The sequence below is a fragment of the Sinohyriopsis cumingii genome, unplaced genomic scaffold, assembly GCF_028554795.1.
Source record: "Sinohyriopsis cumingii isolate HCF-2022 unplaced genomic scaffold, ASM2855479v2 utg000881l, whole genome shotgun sequence".
In the NCBI taxonomy this organism is placed as follows: Eukaryota; Metazoa; Mollusca; class Bivalvia; order Unionida; family Unionidae; genus Sinohyriopsis; species Sinohyriopsis cumingii.
The window spans coordinates 233,002-256,856 of NW_028315939.1; the positions used below are offsets into that span (position 1 = coordinate 233,002).

At 34.7% G+C, this 23,855-nt stretch overlaps 1 protein-coding gene across 1 annotated transcript in view; it reads left to right on the forward strand.

Moving 5' to 3' along the window:
- Nucleotides 1-23,855, forward strand: part of LOC149773121 (uncharacterized) — a 106,674-nt gene that overhangs the window by 75,869 nt on the left and 6,950 nt on the right. Inside the window, exons 4-13 of the mRNA XM_089946799.1 lie at nucleotides 3,095-3,175; nucleotides 5,971-6,150; nucleotides 8,550-8,656; nucleotides 10,106-10,214; nucleotides 11,713-11,980; nucleotides 12,611-12,675; nucleotides 14,066-14,140; nucleotides 16,417-16,572; nucleotides 17,778-17,875; nucleotides 19,397-19,508. Of these exons, the coding sequence (XP_089802925.1) occupies nucleotides 3,095-3,175; nucleotides 5,971-6,150; nucleotides 8,550-8,656; nucleotides 10,106-10,214; nucleotides 11,713-11,980; nucleotides 12,611-12,675; nucleotides 14,066-14,140; nucleotides 16,417-16,572; nucleotides 17,778-17,875; nucleotides 19,397-19,508 (1,251 nt within the window). The remainder of the gene's footprint in view (nucleotides 1-3,094; nucleotides 3,176-5,970; nucleotides 6,151-8,549; nucleotides 8,657-10,105; nucleotides 10,215-11,712; nucleotides 11,981-12,610; nucleotides 12,676-14,065; nucleotides 14,141-16,416; nucleotides 16,573-17,777; nucleotides 17,876-19,396; nucleotides 19,509-23,855) is intronic.

A 23,855-nucleotide genomic window follows, 5' to 3' on the forward strand; every position in this document is an offset into this window, starting at 1 on the left:
ATTCCCCACAAATATATAATGTATGACAGAAGACAGAAAGAGATCAATAACGATCAAACGTAATCACAAGCACCAGACTGCATCAAAACGTCTGCGTCTAAAGTGGTCGTCTCTTTAGAAATATTTAATTGTTGTCGTCAAGACAAATATAGCCCTATTGGTCTGAACTATTTTTTTTAACAATGATATCAGTAAGTTTCAAAAGATGATTGGTTCTTTTGAATAATGTCTTTAACGAAAACCCCAATAATTCTTTGTCTCTGTCTCTGTCTCTCGGTCTCTCTGTCTCTGTTTCTGTCTGTCTGTCTCTGTCTCTCTCTCTCTCCACATGCAAAAACGAATGTCTTTGCACAGGTATACTATGAATGTATCATTGAATATAGCAGCACTTCAGGTTTCTGTTTACAGAACATTGGTTACAGCAGGGGTCAGGAATTTGTACTAGTTCTATGACGGACTGTTATTCGTGGGGCTGATCTGAGCTATTCATAAAATCGTTGAATCGTTTGCAGAAAAGTTTTTTCGCAACATATCGGCATACATTTTAGACACTTTCCGGTATTTCTTGCGTTTCTTGAACTACTGTTAGTTGAAGAGTCTTTTTATCGATTTGTACATAGTATCTCCAGATCAAATCCTATATCTGAGGGCTTGTAAATCCAAAACAACTCTGTATGGTAGGGTAATTTTGAATTTCGTACTTCATATGGTTGTTACCAAATACCGGAAAGTGTCAAAACTGAACGCGGATTTGTTCACGCACGATTTGTATTCAGCAAAGTTGCATATTTTAATGAACAGGTGACACCAGATCAACAAATCGTAAATTAGTATGAACACAGACCTGGGGCGATTATTTATCGGACTCAGTCCGTACTACTTCATTCCCATATTCGAGGTCAATCCTACTTATCACAACTCAAATCTGTGTGGAAGGATACCATTTCGATTACTTTGGCCATTTACGAAAAAAGTATTTACCGAGAAGATGCGTTTGATTGAGCAATTTTTTTTTCATTCATAATATCTATGTCAATCACACAGTCAGTTCTAATGCAGAAATAGCCAAGGTGAGCCTCATAATTGGAGTTCATTTGTTCCAGAGAATATTTTGAGAACAAAATGTATGATTTTTCTGCCAATACTGTTGGTATATCAAATTGTGATTCGCCTATGGCGCAATAATACGCATGAATAAAGATTTTTGGGTCTATGCTTATAGATCAATAATGAATTTCCACTCATTAATCATTAGTGACATTTGTAAATAACGATATAAAGTAATAAAAACCCCGGTTTTCTAAATGAATTTAATATGGTACACAATTTAATTGCAATCCTTTTCTTTTCGATACCCCTCTCCCCCCCCCCCCATGCACAAGGGACAAAATATGCAGAAATCTGGAGTGAGAGAGAGAAAGAAATTGGGCTGGAAAAAAAGACAACTTCAAACTGAAATTGCACCATGTAGCCTACAATATCATTCTTCATAACGGTATGTTTACATTTCCCTTGGGACGTCTCTAAAGTGTTTATATAATCAACGATACAAAGTTGCTAATGCCGGTCACAGTAAGGTTGTTGTTGTTGTTGTGGGGTTTAACGCCATTTTTCAGCACACGATAGGCCATACATGGCGGCCAGTATTAATGGTGGAGGAAGAACCCGGGAAAACCTCGGAAAGAACCACCGACCCACGAGAAGCTACTGGCAAGCTTTCTCACATACCCACATTGGCTGAATCTGAGACTCGAACCTGCGCGGACAGAGGTGAGATGGCAGTGATCCGTAACGGAGAACGCTTTAGACCACTCGGCCACTCGGGGCCCCCACAGTAAGGTAAATGTCTTGTTTACGGGACACACGTATGTAATGTAATTAAGGTTTTGTTGATGTTGTTGTTGTTTCTCAAACCTATTATAAAGTTCTAAAAATCAATATTATTAATTAAATATGAAAATATACAAAGGCCGCCCCCCCCCCCCCCCCCGTCTCTCTCTCTCTCTCTCTCTCGCAGAAATCCATGAAAAGACAATAATAGCGGATTTTCGCCTGTGAAATACCACAACGTCTCTGCACCTATGAAGAATGATAGCAAATGTTAATTCAAACCGACCGGAGAGAGAGAGAAGGGGGGGGGGGGGGGACAGAGAGAGACAGAGAGAGGAAGAGAGACAGAGAGAGTTTTCATATTTACTTAATAATAATCGATTTTTAGAGCCGTATAATAGGTTTAAGAAACAACAACAAATTTATGTTCGGTAGTAATATTAATTAAAGCAGAATAATGACTTAAATCAACTTTAAATTTATTAAAATATTTTAATTACATCTTCTTGGTTCCTCGTTTCGCTAAGATGATATTCCACGCTAATTTCCTTGCGCCTGTACATCAATGCATTGATGAGTCATCAGTATTCAAGAATCTATTTGTCTGTAGGCCTACTATAGTGCTCTACTTTCCTCCTTAAAACCATCTTTCATGTATAAATCATAAGTGTTACTTATTTTGATTTAATCAATGTGAATAAAAATAGAAACTCAAAAATGAAAACAATCCACTTGTCAATATAAAAAGGTGATAGTGAATTGGCACAAAAGACGGAACTACGTTTTGTAGCGGACACATTCCGCAGGGATGTGAGTTCATTCACCCAGTCAATACACATTTGCCTCTCGTCAATCTAACTCGGTTCAAATGGCAAATGTATGTATTTGTATGTGATACATACATATATATATATATATATATATATATATATATATATATATATATATATATATATATATATATATATATATATATATATATATATATATATATATATATATATATATATATATACTGTATCAATGTATACATTTTTAATTCAAAGGAAACAAAATGCAAGCCTCGTTTCCTTTTAATGAATATATATATATATATATATATATATATATATATATATATATATATATATAGAGAGAGAGAGAGAGAGAGAGAGAGAGAGAGAGAGAGAGAGAGAGAGAGAGAGAGAGAGAAAATAATTCATCAGTGAGCCAATTGACAACTTTTAAAATGGAATATTCGTACACGGTTCATTTTCTTTCACAGGCAATTGTTGGTATGAAGATTCCCTCGAAAATGTATGCGGCCATATTAACGGAGATGCTCTTCTTCATACCCTAGTCAAAGGTATGTCATTTCTGTTAGAGTTATTACCCCTTTTTGCACTGGGGCTTGATAGATTGTAAGACTGAATCTTGTTAACGCAGCTGGTCTTACAGTTGTCAAAGGATCGCCATTAAACTTTGTGTATATTATAGTCATCATGTGAAGATGCGTATATAGACGACTCACTGTGATCTCAGCATGTTTAAGTTATCGTTCTTTTTGTCCTGCAGCTGAGTGCAGTATAAGACAGAATAGAGTTCAATTTCTTCACTTTTTAATACATCGTCGTCAAACTTCATACATATTGTGACCTTTTTCTGTATATGGGTATAATAAAAAAGTTGTGTGTCCTTGTCATTTTTTTTTTGTAAGTGTTTAAAATTGTTGACTTAGTGATGGATACAATGTATAACTGCATTGCGTGAATGCAGATTTAAAGTCTCAGTGGTTTGCTATTAAACCTTGTACACATTATAGCAGTCTTCATAAGACATGCATGCTGACCCGTCTTTGAACTCGTACTCTTTTCGGACGCATTATGCACTCTTTGGAATACAGACCATGATAGGGGTAGATTGGGCTGGGTGACAGGCGGGGTATATTTACATCAGCAAATTGCTCAATATTCTCCTAGATTTTTTTAGCTCATTGACTGTCGTATTGAAAAAAGCAATATATATATATATATATATATATATATATATATATATATATATATATATATATATATATATATATATATATATATATATATATATATATATATATATATATATATATATATATATATATATATATAATATTTGGCAAAATTATTTCTGTCGACATATGTTAAAATGACGCTGTAAAGGACTTTCTTCTTTTCCATCATCAACCAACTTTTCTAAATGGGGGAGCATCCAACTCGGTGTAAACCATCACTTCGCACCCGAAATTGTCATCCTCTTTTTATGTTGCGACAATTCTCAAACGACTGTACTAGAAACTGTTCAAGCTCCTGACTTAAATATTTCATATCCTTGTTTGTCTCTCCTTTCAGTCTCCTTTATCATGCCTGTTAATAGAATTTATACGATCTGCAGACAAGTGAACTACTCGGAAAAAATTAACTGCGAGATGAAAAAGACGATGGTCTCACTGTACAGTTTATCTGGTGATTTTTCATCCGACAATGGCCTATTGCAGAAAAATGAGAATTTTTTTACACTGAAGATTTAAATAAAAACAAACTAATGATTTTTGTAGAAAGCATGCATGTGAGATTTTGACTGCGGCAGTCAAGTTAATTCCTTATACAACTGGTGGTTTTTATACTGAACCAGCACTGCCACCAACCCCTCTTTTTAACATTCATTTTTACAGCAAGGAGCTATTTTGAATATTTTCCTGTGACAAGGCAGCTAAAAGAATCAGCATGTCCCTTATGCATGAATAAAGTTCGCTAGTACTATAACAAATTAGCATACTTTTCATCAACCCTTAATCATCTCGATTTTTAGATGTTTACGTCTGTAGCAGACATAACTAAATACGTAAGCCATGTCGGCTGTTCATTTGCAGCCCTAGTTACGCATTTGATCTCCAGTGCCAGTCTAACTGTAACAGGCAATCACCAAGCAAGCCAACCCATTTTCAAGCCTAACTCATAGTAAATTGAAACAAACATTACAGATTTAGCTTCTTTGTGAATTTATAAATGCTAGGCTTATGATAATTAGATTCATTCCTTCTACCTTAAACATGAAGGAGGTGTCAAAATACGAAACCATCCAGTGAGACTTAAAAACGTTACCACCACGCTGTCTATTAAAGCCGCACATCACTTCGAAGAATTGTTTTTCACGCTGTTTGCAGCTTTTGGCGATGATTTATGTCATTCATTTACTCCAACTTAAAGACCAGTTAGACTTCATAAGCAGCAACCTCCATGGAATGTACAAGCAAATATATCAATGAAAGAACATTTAAGATAATAATGCGAAAAATCACAATGTAGAATCTTTGCACGATGTGGTTTTCAAATACATTTAATTCTGTAGTAAAATTGCAAAATGGACCGTAAGTGCGATGTCCTTCATAGAAGTGACATATTTCTCCAAATTAAAGTAATCAAATCATCGTTTGTAAGCTTGGAAAGAGTCCAGCGTTAATAACTTGGCAAATTCTTGCATGAATTAGGAAACGTGTGTTACATTTGTAGGTGATTAAGAACTAGTATGAACCAGATTGAAGCGTCTGACGGATTTCTTTAACCAAGACTGATGTATTTTCAGTTGAATGCAACAAATGTCCTGTGTTAATTTCCTGCAGAATTCAAAGAAAGCCGTGCACAGGCCACAAGTATAGTGATACACGTTAACCTTCTGGTGTTCATACTTCATCTGTGTGAAACACACTGCCATCATAATAGATGTCTGCCAACATAACAATCCGAACGTGTGACCAGAATAGAAAGTCACTATTATGGATAAAACTTCACTGAACTTAACTCTGTGAAATCGCATCTGCTTTTCATTTAGTCAGTTTGGAAGAAAACATAAACTGCTTTTTTGCAAAATTTAGAAGAATATTTTTTCTTTGTAACAAATATACATAACAAAAGAATTTATGAAAGAGATTATAAGTATCATCACCATCATCCAAAACATCATCATCGTCATTGTCGCCATCATCAGGCGCCTTCACAAGTGTATAAATTCGAGAACTGGTTTACCGAGATGGTATCCAGATGCAATATTTAAAAAGAGAGGCAGAGAAAAATATTAAGATTCCTCGGGAGAAATGCTGACAATGTATTTCTTTTTCTTTTCCTAAAGTGCCTAGCGTTCCAGAGCCTTGCCCCTTTCAAGGATCTTACACATTTACTTATGCCAATGCAACTATGACCAATTTGCAGTGCACTCATCCTCTCTCTGATATTAGAGCATGCGCAGACGAGTCCAAATTCAAATTCATCTTTAAACACTGTCATGGCGTCCCGGGAACACACGATCAAGGTAAGAATCCAAAATTGTATTTCATCGAATTAAAAAGATACAAAACAAAGCAAAGAAAACACCAGTGTAAATTGAATGATACCGCGGGTCATTTTCGCTTTGAATATTTCAAGCATATTAAAGCATAGTTGCGTTTTCAGCTTTAAGCAGACTTGGTATTTTATGTATTGCAAGACTTAAGCACTTATTTTATATGTCGAGGACTTGCATCAGTCCGTGAATCACTCGACCCCCAACATTAAAGCAATTAGTAACCTCGATATATTTACCTCAGTTTTGTTGTCAAGTCTTAGATTTCATTACCAATCGCTTCTCATTATCTGTGGTATAAATGATGAGTGCAGGAGTTAATCTGTTGAAAATGTTTCGAAAGATTGGAAGTTCCATGTCGCATGACGTTTTCCGTTCGTTGTTTTGTATGCCTGTCACGTCCTCCTCTTTTGATCTGCATCAAGAAACCCACTCGTTCACTCGTTCTTATTCAGTAAAAATTGGTTGGGCCGAGTTAAACTTTAGTATGTACTCGTCCCTGGGTCGAGGAATACAGATTCGTATCTTCAGAATAATTGGTGTCCATTTTCTTCCTTTAACAAGAGTTGAATTTCAACCATACGTGACATTTAGCAAGACTCAGTTATAAATAACCTAATTTACCTACTTCTTGTCGGACAAGAACAAGTAGCTATGAAAACTTCATTTTTTTATATATGTATCGGATGTAAGCTTGATACGTAAATGGGTAATTATCATGAACATATTATCCTGCACTGTCACAATTACCTCTCGATTTCTGAATGGTGTTTGCATTTAATGTGACATCTTACAGTAATTTCGACGTCATTTTGATGTTGAGCAAGAATCCGTTTCAATGAGATAATACGCATCTATATGAGTCAGACCTCTACGAAGTTAAGAAACAGAAAATGTCAAAATGAGTGATTTTTCACCTGGGCAAGCATGTTACCAACCGTTACCGCAGGTCACCGGGATTTTCAAGATTGAAGTTTTGATGATACATTGTCATGCCATAGGGAAGATAATAACAGGTATCTATGTAAACATGCACTTACTTTTCACAAGAACAAAAAAATGTTGCCAACTTATATTCGAAATAAGCATTTCAAGTGTCTCAGCCAATCCCCACAAAATTTCACACAATGCACGCTTTTGTGATCTATTTATGAAGCAGATAATGTTTAGTCAACAGTCGATTCGTCAAACTCTAGTTGGGATAATATCCTGGAAATGTTCGAATTATATTGGCCAATCAGAAATCTTCTTTCTTTTGCGTCTGTCTGTAGCTCTCTAGAATGGAGATTTGACCGCAAATGGATCATTGACTACAAAAGTTGGTAGAAATTCAGATGGTTGGAATTATTCTTTCCATTGCAAATTACTGAAAGTTTTCTTGTGAAACGTAATTACATAATTATATAAATACATGATGGCGTCTTTACTTTGACGTGACAATCTATTAACAAAGCTCTTGAAAATAATCGTGATCTGAGGCCAGCGAAACAATGTCTGACCGGACGAAAATCATAAAATTTTGACATTCTCTGTTTCTTAGCTTCTGCCGTATCTAACTCATAGATACGTGACTGCTCATTCAAGAGGGAAAGCTATGACAGAATACTGAACGGTTTCACTGTAAATGCGAATACATCAAAGATATCAAGGGTTGTGTATGACACTTCAATTTATTGAGTTATCGAAGGAGCCGTGTATTGAGAACATACTATTTTCAAAGTTTTTACCCATTTTAGTATCAAGCTTTCATCAGGTACCTGTGGTTCTTTAGTAATAGTCTATCTAATCAGCGTAGTGAAGAAGTGTACTGTATTGAGTATGCTGACGACAAGGGCGAGTAACTCCTGCAACTCGTTCGTCCCAGGGTCGACGAGTGCTTGTGAAACATTTTCCTGAGCCCTGATAGCACTTCATGTGCGCTTTTAATTATCTGTTAAAGTTCAGATGCTTCATTAGGAACCCTATAATACGTAAGCCCCGGCGGGTCTTGAAAAGCCTGCTAATAAAAAACGACTAATTGGGAGTCAAAACTAATATAAATTAATCGATAGTAGTCCTAATAATGAGCTTAAAAGATCTTCCCGAAGCAGAAATAATTAGATACCATTGTGGCCACAACTAGTAATACTTTAGACAGCGAACATATTATTTATTTATTTATTTATTTATTTATTTATTTATTTATTAGGCCATGTCTTCGATTATTTCACGAGTTTTATGTTTATTATAAAAGGATTGCTGGTACTTTATATTTGCTTAATTAACGGGTGTAATTCTCGTTCGTAACTAGTATACAGATGTACGAAACGAGTTGTAATTGTATGCATCCACGATTGGTCGAGTGTGTTATGCTTCTTTGCCTTTTCCAGTTCTGGATTTCCAGTGTCTGGCTACGTGGGTGAGCGGGGAAAAGTTTATGTATGGTCTGTTTACAGAACCGTGGATGACGCAGGATGAATACCGCTACAGATGCTTCGTAAGTTTTCTTGTGTATTAGAACATTTCAATTTTCGGGTTTGAAAACATCGACTTCAGGTCAGATCGAAGTCGTTACCGTATGTATGGCCGATATGGAGATGGATATACCAGATTTGTTCACAAGAAAACGAAACTTAGAAACTTAAACATAACGAGGGAGAAAAAGAAGAAAATTCTGAACAAATACGACGCCAACCAGTCGCTTATTAGATATTCTGAGACCGCTCCAGTGGCCTAGTGGTTAGAGCATCCACCTCGGATGCGGGACGTCGCGGGTTCGAACCCCGGCCGAGTCATACCAAAGACATAAAAATGGTACTAACAGCTGCCTCTCTAGGCGTTCAGCATTGTGAGGTTAGTGTTAGGACTGGTCGGCCTGGTATCAGGATAATGTGACTGGGTGGGATAAAATGTACTTCATGTTTGCGGCATGATGCCCCAGTGTTGGGCATCACTATTAACTACCACGCTGCAGACATCGTAGTGATACGACTGAAAATGTTTTAAAGCTACGTTAAAAATCCAAATCACACGCACATTAGATGTTATGTGTTTGTATAGATTTAGGGATTTGGAATTGGGTCAGATTAATAGCACGTACAATTTTGGGAACTAAGATATTTTTGTGTCGTTTTGTCAAATTATGCACAAAGACCATGGGTAAATCAGTCCCATCAACGGTTAAGAGATTTAGGCATATAACCTTGATCTTTATTTTTTTCAGCGACAATCATGTGTATAGATGAATAAACTTAATGATACAGAGCTTGGGAATCATTACGTTTTGTAGTGTTTTCGAGTGCTTTCTTTTGACGGGCTTCTAACTTGCATGAAAATAAAGGCCACGTCTCAATGTTAAACATTGGAATCGGAAATTCTAATACATGTTTTCTTGGTTGAAAGGTCCCTTTTTATTGTTTTCCATATAGTGTGTATCAAAACTGTCACAGACAGGTAATTTGTAAGACAATTTAGGGTAAACGGGGAAAATGTTCAACAAAACTAGGAAAGAAATAAAAATAAAAATGAATTTTCCACTAATTCAAGCTATGATATTAATCAACATTGTGGGTGACAAAATATATGAGCGTAATCCGGATGGTTCTTACCTTAGACCTTAATATATGTATTTAGTTCTTTTTACTATATGTATGTCCCTTTGTCTGCTTGTCTTTCTGTCTTCAGCATTAATCTGCTTGTTTAGTTATTTTATTCTTGATTTTCTATTTCGTTTTGTTATTGGCAATAATCATAGACCTGTATTCAAAAGTCCCACTCCTTGTTATCTATTAGAGGTTGTTATAAATTATTCAAGTTCTTTTTGATGTAATAGTATTGTTTAGGTTATGTCTAACAAGGAAAAAAGTATTCTTTATGTCCGCCTTGTACAGTTATATCAATACACATGTTATCAGCGGGATATCTCAGTCAGGTGATCTATTTTCAGATGCATAGCTTTTATGGCAGTAGTGGGGATATGTCCATGTCGGCTGATGCGACCTGCCAGGGGTTGCAGAACCCAACCCTTGGAGCTGTCTCTATGTCCTTTAGTAGAGGTAATTATTCATTATGCATCGTCCCAGAACCGGGAAATAAATAAATAAATAAATAATTGAATATATAAATAAAGTTTACATCGGGTAATTTTATCGCGAGTAAGCAAAGTTTTACTCTCCTAACATTATTAAAAGTACTGACCAATATTTGTCGAAAGCATCGTCACTCTGCATTTTACAAGATAAGACTGCATATGTTTACTCATTAGGAAAAGATAAAATCCGAGTGTAGGAAAATAAATACAATATTGCATGGGTCATTATTATCACTTCTTAAACTATCTACCAGGTACAAGATGCAATAGTTTTGGTATTAAGTCCAAACATACATAAACATTGGCCTTATTTGTTGCTGGAGCGATGATCCTAAGTATTTTTTTTTTCTTTTATGTGTATGTGTGTGTGTGTGGGTGTTCCTGCCCATGTTCCTTTTTTTTTTCTCATTTAACATGTAATATGATATTCCTCAGGAATAATTTTCTGCAACTTGTCACAACTCACTCAAAGAAAATGCAACCGGATGATCTGCAATGATCAATTTAGGGAAAACTTTCTATCACAAAAGCAATGAACGGCTGTATTGTGTTTAGAAGTGCCATGAAAAGAAGACGTTAACAGAAGTATAATGACATTTGTTTGTCTCCATTACATCCACTATGATGAATCAACTTGTTCTGTAGATTTTGTATTCCTACTATGTTAAGCAACCCAATCTTTTGCTTTATGTCTCCAGTAACAATCTTTGTACACGCAAACGAGACACTATTATTACCGTATGAAATCGTTTAAAAGCATTGTCAGTACCATATTCATCCACCCAAGGCTCATACTAGCAATGGTTGTCACCAAAACCATTTTAAAAAAATACATGCTGTAAAATTATATATTTAAATAAGGGGCAATGTTATAACTTTTATACGCTCTTTCATATACCTCACTCGCTTCAATCTGTAACGAGGCTATTTCTGATAATACGCTTCCTAAGTAAACTTTTCCTGATCAAGCGATTTATATATATATGTGTGTGTGTGTGTGTGTGTGTGTGTGTCTGTGTGTTATTCATGATAATATAGGTGCATCACTATAGAAAAATTACTTACATCTCTCTCTCTCTCTCTCTCTCTCTCTCTCTCTCTCTCTCTCTCTCTCTATATATATATATATATATATATATATATATATATATATATATATATATATATATATATATATATAGAGAGAGAGAGAGAGAGAGAGAGAGAGAGAGAGAGAGAGAGAGAGAGAGAGAGAGAATTATAAATATACACCAGGCAGAACGGAAAGTGAGTGCTATCCCTGGATTCTATTGAAGAATGCTTGATAACAGTAGGCAGAATTAATATTTTGATACAAATAATACTATCATACAGGTTAGATAATTTTTAATTCGTACTCTACGGAGATTCGAAGCCAGGTATAGCTAATCAAGCGTCATTATCAGGTTTTGTCCTAGTTCTAATCTTCACCATTACTTTCCAAGTGAGCTGGCCTCGTTCCTCGTGCACATTCCCACGTTACTTGGTTAATCAGAAGAAATGGCGTGACCTAAGTGGGCGGATCCGTCTCGAAGTGGAGTCGGGACTTCAAGTGCTCCGATTCAAGGACAGGCTCCCGCTCGGAACAACCATGCACAACGATGGCTCTGCAATGGCTGTGTCTAAACTTGTGCTCCGATGTGTGCAGTCCGTCGGAGAATCAATCAGTGGCTTAATTGCCGATTTCTTCACATATTACACAAACGATTCGTGGTAGGTTTTGTAATAATATGATTTTCTTTTCGACCAAATATTATTTTAAAATATGTTCAGGAACAAATTATTCCATTTGAAGCGTTTCAAATACTGTTTTTGTTTTTGTTAGCAACTAAGCAAAAAAATAATTCAGATTCATCGACAGCACTGCAAATTGATATTTTTGCTTATAGATTTACTAATACCGATTGGTTCACAGGTTATTTTATTCAGAGTTCCACAAATTAAAACGAAAGTTTGAACCAGTTTAAGTTTCAAATATTATATATATTGAAAGAACACAGATGTGCAAAGAGCAGAAGACTTCTAAATTGAAATTAAATATAATATCAAGGATAACACGCTATTCGTCTCTCGTTCTTATTACACACACGCACACACAAACACGCACGCACACACACACGCGCGCTGTGCAATTCTACTGAAAAATGCCTGAACAATTAGTGTCGTAAGTGCTAATTAATATCTTGGAGAAATTCATTTTTACTTTACATGCTCATATTGTACTCATGTTGTTTGTTCATTTTTAAACAATTTATTTTCCATTTTCGTAGTGTGCCACGTGATTCAGTATGGAACTTATCAAAATCGCATTGGTAGTAATAGTTAGGTCAACTTCATTTTCAGCGATTCCGGGTACCAGTGCCTGCGCATTATTAAAAGAGACGAAAACGTGATAGAGCTCTATACAGGTATGAGGACCTTGATATTTCGCAATTGATCTTTCATAACTGTAAATAAACATATACAGTACCGACCAATTAATTATAGCTATATATCTGTGTTAAAATTATTTATAAATCCAGTCTAATCATTGGAAATAAATATAATTACGTCTCTTTCTGTGCTTATTTCGTCTAATTGGGTGCGAAATATATCAACATTTTAAATTATTAATCTTCATTCTATACACTCGTATGCTCTCACGTGACATATATTGATATCTGGTGTCTCACTGGTTGTAAACAGACGACTTTTGAAACAATAATCGAGGTGCCCAGCTAAAGCTGAGGCTACCATTAAAGGAGTAGAGAACTGCACTTTTAATGTGAAGTCATGGACGACATGTAACAACCTGCAGATGAATGATGATAAAAATGAAGCCATTCTGATCACAACACAAAGACTTTCCCATTCACATCCTTTAATTCAGGCAATAAGTATCAGCAATCCCAACATTAAATGTACGCAGTCATTACGAAACCTAGCTGTCACTCTCGACTGTACGCTCTCATTACACCAACATGTGAAGAACATACGCAAGGCTGCATATTTGAAGTCGAGAAGTATCAGCTCTCTTCGCAGTTTTCTTTCAGTTGATGCCACTAAAACAATTGTCAGTTCCTTAGTATTTTCAAGACTGGACTATTGTATTTCGCTTTTATCTGGTTTCTCAGTGTATTTACTTCAGAAACTACATTAGGTTTCAAACATGCCAGCTCGGATCATCCTTAGTGCATGCAGAACTGAGCCCCACTGCTCTGTAACCTTCTTTGGCTACCGGTTCGATCCAGAATCAAACACAAAATCAGTTCACTATGCTACATTACGTTGACTAGTTCCATTCCAGTATATATGTCTGACCTCACTCATGTGTATATCACATCTAGAAACTTACGCTCCTCTCCTGACACTCGTGTACTCATTGTTTCCACTGTTAAAACGAAGTCATACGACCAACGTTCTTTTGCAAACCAGGGCGCAGCTACGCGGAACGAATTGCTAATAGATCTTAGGCACAGGAACACTGTTATCTCATTGAAGAGAGCTGTTAAAACTCACCTATTTCAGCTACAAGAACAGACTTAAAGACTTAATAATGTTTGCTTCCTTAATTATTGTCAGCATGTTTTTGTTTCATGGTGTTTGTTTATGAAATCTTGTCGTTGTAAATGTTTTTTTTTTGTTTGTGTTATCTAATATTGTAAAACGCTTACAACTTCCAAAGATTAGGCGCTGTATTAACTCCACATTTATTATTATTATTATTATTATTATTATTATTATTATTAAAAAAGCCACGTATTAGAATTACCAAATCTCTTTGAAGAATATACTTTGATGACACTCTTTCAACTCCAGGAGACTCCCTGAACAGCACCGACGCAAGCTGCGACAGCCGTCATTTTGAACAGTCTACAAAATACGTGATGATACGTAAGTCAAAGATATAATTATTCTCTTTTGATTAAGCACACCACTTCCATGTGATATTTTTATGCGATTAAAAACTGACCACCCATGTTTCATGTAGACTGACTTTATTATTTTCCGGAATTTCTAGTCAGTCAATCAATACAGCTACTGAATCATTTGCAAAATGTGGCGAGATGGGAGTATTAGTATGCGTATTACAGGATCCAATGTCAGTATCGTACTTTGCTCTCATTTTGCCTTTTTATTTTATACACTTTCTATTGAACAAACATATAAAGCATGGTCTGCTAGGAAAACAATTCCACTGTATTTACGAGTTCCATCATAAATTCTGTCGTGATAATACAGAAATCTTTATTTTTTTTTTAAACGCATCGACTCATGTAAGGAAGACAAGATAAATAAATGTTCTGGAAGCACTATCTGTAGCCACCTTAAATCAAACATCGTAATCCGGCGTCTTCTTTACAATGAAAGCAACCATTTTCATATATATTGCTTTACCAAACAAAACAAAATTAGTCTCAAGTATGTACGTTATGTCTCAAGTATGTACGTTATGTCTCAAGTATGTAAGTTATGTTGAGAGCTACCAGAGGCTTATATATTTTATTTGTAACGATATATCCTTTTTCTTTTCAGATTTAAAAAAAATATCTCTCTTTCATATTACCCAAAAATTACCTTTCCTTGTTTGATCCCTATTAATGTCACATAATTCAAAATCGACCAAAAACTTGCTATATCGGTATTCGGCTATCGTATCTAACGCAATGCTACTTCTTTATTATTGATATCGTTTAGCACGTACAGGATCTCAAATGGGTCATGATTTAATATTGAATTTACGAAGCTAGTTGAAAACTGCACCGCTTTTGCTAGCCTTAACGAGCAAATGCGAGACATTATTTAACAGATTTCATAAATTTAATATTAAACCGTTAACCATTTGAGATTATGTTTATCATTAGTTTTTATTTTAATGGAAATATTTTAGAGAGAAAAAGAGATGAAATAATTTCGTTCACTGTGACTTTTCATTATTGTGCGTAAAAATAGTCAGATAAACCGTTTTATCGCCATTAAAATTTAAAAATAGACGTTTGTTACAAATTATAAATCAAAGAGCAACTGGCTTTCCGAATAAATAGAACATTTGACACATTCGTCATCATTTTTCAACACAGAATGTCCAACGAAAATTCCGTGCGATATCATTTAGTTTGACTTGGGTTAGGTTATACGATCAATGTTCTCTCATAAAGTATGTCATTTTCACTACTACGCATTGCAGTTGTTGGATATTCATCTTAGAGCTGATTACTGGATACAGAAAATTCCAGATTTTCTGTAATGTATTCGTGACCGGATATTTGCATTATTTGATTTGGAACAGTATACTAAATTAGAAATAGACAAATTTTATTCAGAGATTAAATTGCATCACATAATAAGAAATATTAACTCGTTGGAGCTAATTTACGTTGCAAAAATGCTGTGGTTGGATACATTTTCGTCAGTTGATAGATTGGTTTATGTCCACATTCTTCTGTGAACAGAGGTGACTTTACTCCTGTAAGTTAACATCTAAACCACGCTTGTATATGGGGGGGGGGGGATTCCATGTTACAGATATACTGCCCAACTACACTCCCCCCCCCCCAGTGGCCTAGTGGTCTAAAGCGCTCTTCGTTACGAACCTCACCTCTGTCTGCGTGGGTTAGAGTCTAGGATTCGGACAATTAGGTGTGTGAGAAAGCTTGCCAGTAGCTTCTCGTGGGTCGGTGGTTCTTTCCAGGGTTTTCCCGGGTTCTTCCTCCACCGTTAATACTGGCCGCCATGCATAGCCTATCGTGTGCTGAAAAATGGCGTTAAACCCCACAACAACAACAACAATCCCCGGCCCACGTCCGCTATCAATTGACACGCACCGTTAGTTTTATTTGTTGTTTTTGTTCTTGTTTGGGGGTTTTAAGCCATTTTGAGCGCATGCTATGTTATATATGGCGTAAAAAAGCCAATGTGGGGTAAATTAGCCATATTCATACAGACGTGACCGTTTATTTTCTGGACCAATCAGTATCACATAAAGTGATATGTTAACTTGACGTCGTATTAAAAATATTAAAATGTACACACTTTATGTAAAGTGTACCGATTAGGTGATAAACATGATTACACATAATTTGATAACATTAAATGACTGAGGATCTGAGCCGAAAACTGAGTTAATAATTATAGATGTTTATGTTCTTTCCTTTTATATTTGTTTGAAGCGGATGTGAATATTTCTGTCGCATGTTCTGCCAGTCAAAAGGGCACTTATCAATACACGGACAAGGTATCAGACTGCTCTGGAACCGTCGACATTGGATGCACACATGCTGATGAAATTGTTATTGAGACAACGTGTCCGTCAATTAGAAAGTCAGGTACGCTGTGGCTGTCACATTCTTGTAAATTGCATTTGATTCCTATAATTATCAAAAAACATCTCCCAAGTTTCATCAAAATCCATGTATTTTAGAAAGCCTTATACATTCCTATAGTAATTGATACTGGCACCAATCAATAGTGAAGAAGATTTAGATTTTTGCATTTATTTACAGAAAGTATTTTCTTAGTTGTTGAGATCTTGAGTAGCATCTCCTCCTAGATCCTGTCGAGTTCTGTCAACAGTCAATTCATTGCTCGTATTAGGAAGCATGTGGTTTCTTTCCATGTCCAGTGGAGTAGACGAACACGTTGTGTATGCATTCCTGTACTGAAGGAGAGGTCATTTGAAAATGGGAAGGATAGTTTGAACATGATAAGAAAAGCATGTTAAAATTAACGGTTCATATAGTGAAAAGCTCGTTGTGTGATTCTCATGTGCAAATAAATGTGTGCAAATACAATAAATAATAACAATGAAAGAAAATAAGACTTATTTAGCAATTGAATAATTTCTCCCTAGACTATATTTACCTTTGACACAGTCCATTCAACTCTTCGTCTTCATAACTTGTTATGTTTTTCCTCAATGCAGATCAATTCCCAGATGAAGCTTTTTAATTTTAAAAAAAACAGCACATGTAATACTTGAGTGAGGTCAAATTTCGCTGTGTCAGGAAAAGCGCTCACAACTTTAAGGGAAGCAGTTTTTGCAGGTGCATATATATAGATGGTAAATTAAGAAGAAACTCCGAATTTTTAGTGGCTTTCTAGTAAATAGGGAAACACTTGGCTTGAATAGGAATCACACATCTGCAGCTTGTATATCTCATTGAGATTTGCATTCACCTATGCAGTGGAGATGATTATTTGGAGTGAGTACAACGGTTGCAATTTGTCCTCAAGATTTTCAATTAGGTTGTATACCCACAGCAATAGCATTAATTAACCAAGGGTTACATGAAATGAGCAGAAAGACCAATTATTAAATCTGAGCCAAAATATGGTTTTTTTTTCTGTTTGGTCAGAACATACTGCAAGATTTTAGACTGCAAGACGGGACAAGACAAATAGTATCAAAAGTTCTTTATATTTCTAAGAATTGATTGTACAGTATGTTTCTGTTATAAAACATCACGGAAAGCAAGCTTTTGTAAGGAAAATAACAAGAATGCCTTAAAACTGGTCTTTTTATCTTTTATAGTAAGTATTCTTCAGTGCTTACAGAGCTGGCGGTTGGATGGAAAAGCATTCCTTATCACACAACAACCAGGGCAACTGGATAATCCGGCCATGTGCCTAGTAAGTCTCTCTCTCTCTCTCTCTCTCTCTCTCTCAATCTTTATCTCTTTCTATATAATATTCTCTCACGCTGCTTTAATTTTGTGCTTAAATCGTAAACTATCTGTATACTGGTAAATCGGCGTATTTGATTTTTTTCCTCCCCTAATACTATCCTATTTTTTTTCTTTCTGTTTTCATTCTCTTAAAATGCTTCTGTTTTTTGTGTGTTTTCTTCCTTTTCTAAAACTGTAACAGTACGAGCCAGTATAGGGAAAACTTAATTGTTTGCAGATTATGAGTAGGCTGCACAGGCTGTTTTATCTAGACGAAGTTTCTCCTTCTTTGCAGATGACTTTGCCTAAATAAACCCAGCTCTTACTAGGTGATAAATATAACATAAAATATATGTAGATTTTCATGTCAATATTTTTGTCACTCCTAACGCTACGAAACCTATTATTGGATGTTATTGATGGACTGAATTTTCTTTACTTGACCATAATCGGTATTCAGATCAATTACTGCTTTTGAAAGGACCTTTCATACTCCTTGATATTGATAGAAAACCTGCAATTTTCAGGCATAGTTTTTATAAAGTTTCTAAAGTCTATACATATACTGAAATTGCAAACGATCAAACCAAAAAGCAAAATAAAAAAATGAATCAAACAAACTTTAAGTAAATGAACACCCTGATTTCATAAATTACATAAATACTGTAAATACGTTCGTTTTGGTCAAGTATTTTAACCTTTTTAATATAAAGTCACTTAAACAAATAAGATAAATTTGATTTCATTCCACATCATGTATTTTTTCGTTTTGAGATGCACGTACGTCATCAGATGATGGCGTTCAAGGTAAATCATCACATCCTGTCTGTTGAGCAACTAAAAGAAACCGTTGTGGCTCTTTATTTATCGTGCCGGGCTAGAGATTATATTGTTGCGGGTTCGAATCCTATCTAAATCAAGATAGGATAGCCACCTTGTTATGCCTCAGCACGATATATTGCCTTTCATGTGTTAATGTCCAGTTAAACACCAATAATTTAGTCGATGTAGACAGAATTATATATGCTCGCCATTTGTGAAAACGACTCTTATTTACATTCGCCACAATTGTCCATGTAAATTGATGCATACTCAATATTAATGTAGGCACGACAATGACTTTAGGCGTTACCCGCATCCACGAAAAGTTGACGAAAGTACATGTTGCCTGTTATAGCAAACGTGTAAAATGACTCACCTTACCACCCACTTGGCGAAATGAATAAAAACACGATCATTATGTAAGCCTAAAAAATCTGAGATTAAATCGCATCATTGGTCGATTATACAAATACTGTATTCTTAACACCACGACACCACCACAAATAATAAATAAATAAATAAATAAATAAATAAATAAATAAATAAATAAATAAATAAATAAATATCATGACTGCGAGCTTTTACAAAAATAGGGAAAGCTCTTAAAGAATTTGCATCACCTGACCAATTGTCCATCATTATGGTAGATCTGTCTTTGTTTTAGACACTTATAGAGACGGAGTTTGGTGTAGAGGTTCAGGCGGACAACTATTGCGAAGGAGACAGGTGGACTGTGAAGAAGAAGTTCCTCAATTATCTTCTATATACACCGCCAGGTGAGACTAGAACGAACTTGTTTAGTTTCATGTTACATGTTACATGTCAGTAGATCATCACTGACACATGCTAACACTGACTTCTAATGCATATAATATAGACCTGGGTACCTCTAAAAAATTTCTGTACTGCGGTATACTGCGATATTTCTGAACATAGCACGATGCGGATCATGGAATATCGCTTTTATATCAAGGCCAAACACTTTATTGTTCTGGGGCAGGAATCTGCAACGTTTTTAAATTTCCGCCTCTAAGTAGCTGGAAAAAACACTTTGCTCTGATTTATAACGATGTAGCACATTACTATTAAAAAATAATCATCTTGAGATGAAATAAAATATATCAAAAGAAAATCTAACCCCCCCCCCCCAACATAAAGCACACGTGCTCAAGAAAAGAGAAAATATTTATCGAATTTGAGAAATTACGTAAAATCCAAACACACAAAAAATACTGCTCACCTGAAAACCTTAGGATGATTCGCAGTCTTACAAAGGAATAAATATACATAACAGATGACTATGCTATAGTAAATAGCTAAAATAAAATAAAGGTTTTTTTAAAAAAACTTTAATCCAAGATTGTTTCAAAAGTTCCATTTGGCCTGAATATTTTTAACAGTATCACATTTGGTCACCACCTTGGCATACGTGACACGTGTCAAACATGTGATTAAAGGTTCATAAAATAAACATATTTGTAAAATTCAAAATTAATTTTTGATAAAGACAACTGTTTTGAACAAACAGATCTTTTTTTGAATATTTTGTCATGAAAAAAGAAAGTACCTGTACAGTGAAAAAGTAGCATCGTACGTACCACCAGAAACAATTACCGTTGTATTTCGGTAATATAGCGCACCTCTGATAATATACTCAATCATCCGACGTTCTGTATTGATAGACCCTATTTTGCTGAATTATCCTTTGATCGCTTTCTCTTTTTAAGCAAAAGTGACAGCAACCAACTTTTCAAGCCCACGTACCTTGACCATTATGTTGAAAATGTTAGTGCCTGAGTTGTAACCTGTACCCATGGTTTAAACACACCTTTTGCCGGCATTGTGACATTGATTTGAACAACTCAGTTCGTGTACGGTTGATTCTGTTAGGTAATTGTGGTTGAGGTTTACTTCACTGTCTTCTGCATAACAAAATCGATCTAATTAAGACATAAAACATTTTCATATTTGTAAAAGAATAATATGTACAAAAGTCGTGATCAAATTTCAAGTAGACAAACAAACAAAAACGAGACTTTTCTTTTTCAAAACGGGACGCGATTGAAAATTTGGTTTGCAGAAATTCTTGTTTAAAAAATTTCATTTACTTATATGAACTTCAGTCTGTTAAAAATTCGAAATTAATTTTGAAAACGGATATATTTTGCCGAGTATTGTCTTATGAATGGAAAAGTCAAGTTTACCAATGTCTGCAATTAGAATACAAAGGATTTTTTTTCCAAGGTTTTATTTAGAGGTATAACCAGGTAGAAAATCTACTTTGTTCTGAGTTACACTTAAATAAGGCAAAAGAAATTTATCAACGTTCTAGTTTGATATACATGTTTCTATGAAATTCTCTCTATCTAAAGATACCTAATGCGAAGTCACGGTGATCTTGCGGAGCACTCATCTTGCAGTTGCCTTTGTTCTTGTCTCGAGACTATAAGATATATTTTGGTATATTTAACACTGGTTACCGATTGTTTTGAGTGACGATCGGAACAATTTACACGTGGTGTTTGATCTTATGTTAAGACCTTTTTTAAGTTTCACCTTGTACTTTGGAACAACAGAGTCGACAAAAAAACAATGGGATTGTTTTTAAAACAAACAACTTAGTTAATAAACATCAACAAGGAAAACACTTCTCTTGTTCTATACAATCGTGCAAGCAACATAATCGAGTTGATGTGATGAATAATGATTACAATACAGCCAGCGTCGAAAACAAATGTAGATGAGTTTACTGCAGTATATTTAAGTGACCCATTATTCATTGACTGATGTTTAATATTTGATTTGTTCCATAAACAACCAAATTGAAGCTGACTTTGTTTTATGAAGCTGATACTGCACTGGTGAAATGATGTGCCTAAAATAGTACGAGACAGCTTATAAATGTGGTACTACATTGGTGAAATTATGTACATGGTTTTATAAATTCAGTACCACACGGGTGAAATAATTTACCAAGCACAGAGTAAGGCATAGTTTTATAAAAATTCAGTACTACACTGGTAAAATAGTGTACCTAACATAGTGTAAGAAATAGTTTTCAAAAATTCAGTACTATACCGGTAAAATAGTGTACCTAACATAGTGTAAGAAATAGTTTTTAAAAATTCAGTACTACACCGGTAAAATAGTGTACCTAACATAGTGTAAGAAATAGTTTTTAAAAATTCAGTACTACACCGGTAAAATAGTGTACCTAACATAGTGTAAGAAATAGTTTTTAAAAATTCAGTACTACACTGGTAAAATAGTGTACCTAACATAGTGTAAGAAATAGTTTTTAAAAATTCAGTACTACACTGGTAAAATAGTGTACCTAACATAGTGTAAGAAATAGTTCTTAAAAATTCAGTACTACACTGGTAAAATAGTGTACCTAACATAGTGTAAGAAATAGTTTTTAAAAATTCAGTACTACACCGGTAAAATAGTGTACCTAACATAGTGTAAGAAATAGTTTTCAAAAATTCAGTACTACACCGGTAAAATAGTGTACCTAACATAGTGTAAGAAATAGTTTTTAAAAATTCAGTACTACACTGGTAAAATAGTGTACCTAACATAGTGTCAGAAATAGTTTTTAAAAATTCAGTACTACACCGGTAAAATAGTGTACCTAACATAGTGTAAGAAATAGTTTTCAAAAATTCAGTACTACACCGGTAAAATAGTGTACATAACATAGTGTAAGAAATAGTTTTTAAAAATTCAGTACTACACCGGTAAAATAGTGTACCTAACATAGTGTAAGAAATAGTTTTTAAAAATTCAGTACTACACCGGTAAAATAGTGTACCTAACATAGTGTAAGAAATAGTTTTCAAAAATTCAGTACTACACCGGTAAAATAGTGTACCTAACACAGTGTAAGAAATAGTTTTTAAAAATTCAGTACTACACCGGTAAAATAGTGTACCTAACATAGTGTAAGAAATAGTTTTTAAAAATTCAGTACTACACTGGTAAAATAGTGTACCTAACATAGTGTCAGAAATAGTTTTTAAAAATTCAGTACTACACCGGTAAAATAGTGTACCTAACATAGTGTAAGAAATAGTTTTCAAAAATTCAGTACTACACCGGTAAAATAGTGTACATAACATAGTGTAAGAAATAGTTTTTAAAAATTCAGTACTACACCGGTAAAATAGTGTACCTAACATAGTGTAAGAAATAGTTTTTAAAAATTCAGTACTGCACTGGTAAAATAGTGTTCCTAACATAGTGTCAGAAATAGTTTTTAAAAATTCAGTACTACACCGGTAAAATAGTGTACCTAACATAGTGTAAGAAATAGTTTTTAAAAATTCAGTACTACACCGGTAAAATAGTGTACCTAACATAGTGTAAGAAATAGTTTTCAAAAATTCAGTACTACACTGGTAAAATAGTGTTCTTAACATAATGTACGACATAGTTTGTATAAACTCAGTCTTACACTGGCCAAATAATGTATGTAACATAGTATAAGACATATTGTTTTACAAACTCAGTTATACACTGGTGAAATAATGTAAGTAATATAGTGTAAGTCATACTTTTTTGTATATTCATTACCAAACTGGTGAAATAATGCACGTGACATTGTGAGGGGCATAGTTTTATAAATTCAGTACACTGGTGAAATAATGTACTTAACGGTGTGTAAGGTACAGTTTTATAAATTCTGTACTACACTAGTGAAATTATGGACATAACATTGTAAGACAGTTTTATACATTCACTACTACACTGGTGAAATAATGTCTGTATTATAGAGTACACCATAGTTTTGTAAATTCAGTACTACACAGGTGTATAAATTAAGTACTACACTGGTGAAATAATTTACATAACAGTGTAAGACAGTTGTATAATTTCAGTACTCCACTGGTGAAATAATGCATGTAATATAGTGTTAGACATATATTTGTAAATTCTGTACTACACGGGTGAAATTGTGTATGTAACATTGTGTAAGGCATAGTTTTATCAATTCTTTACTACACTAGTAAAATAATATACGTAACAGTGTAAGACAGTTGTATAAATTCAATACTATACTGGTGAAATAATGTACGTACAATAGTGTAAGACACAGTTGTGTAAATTGAGTACTACATTGA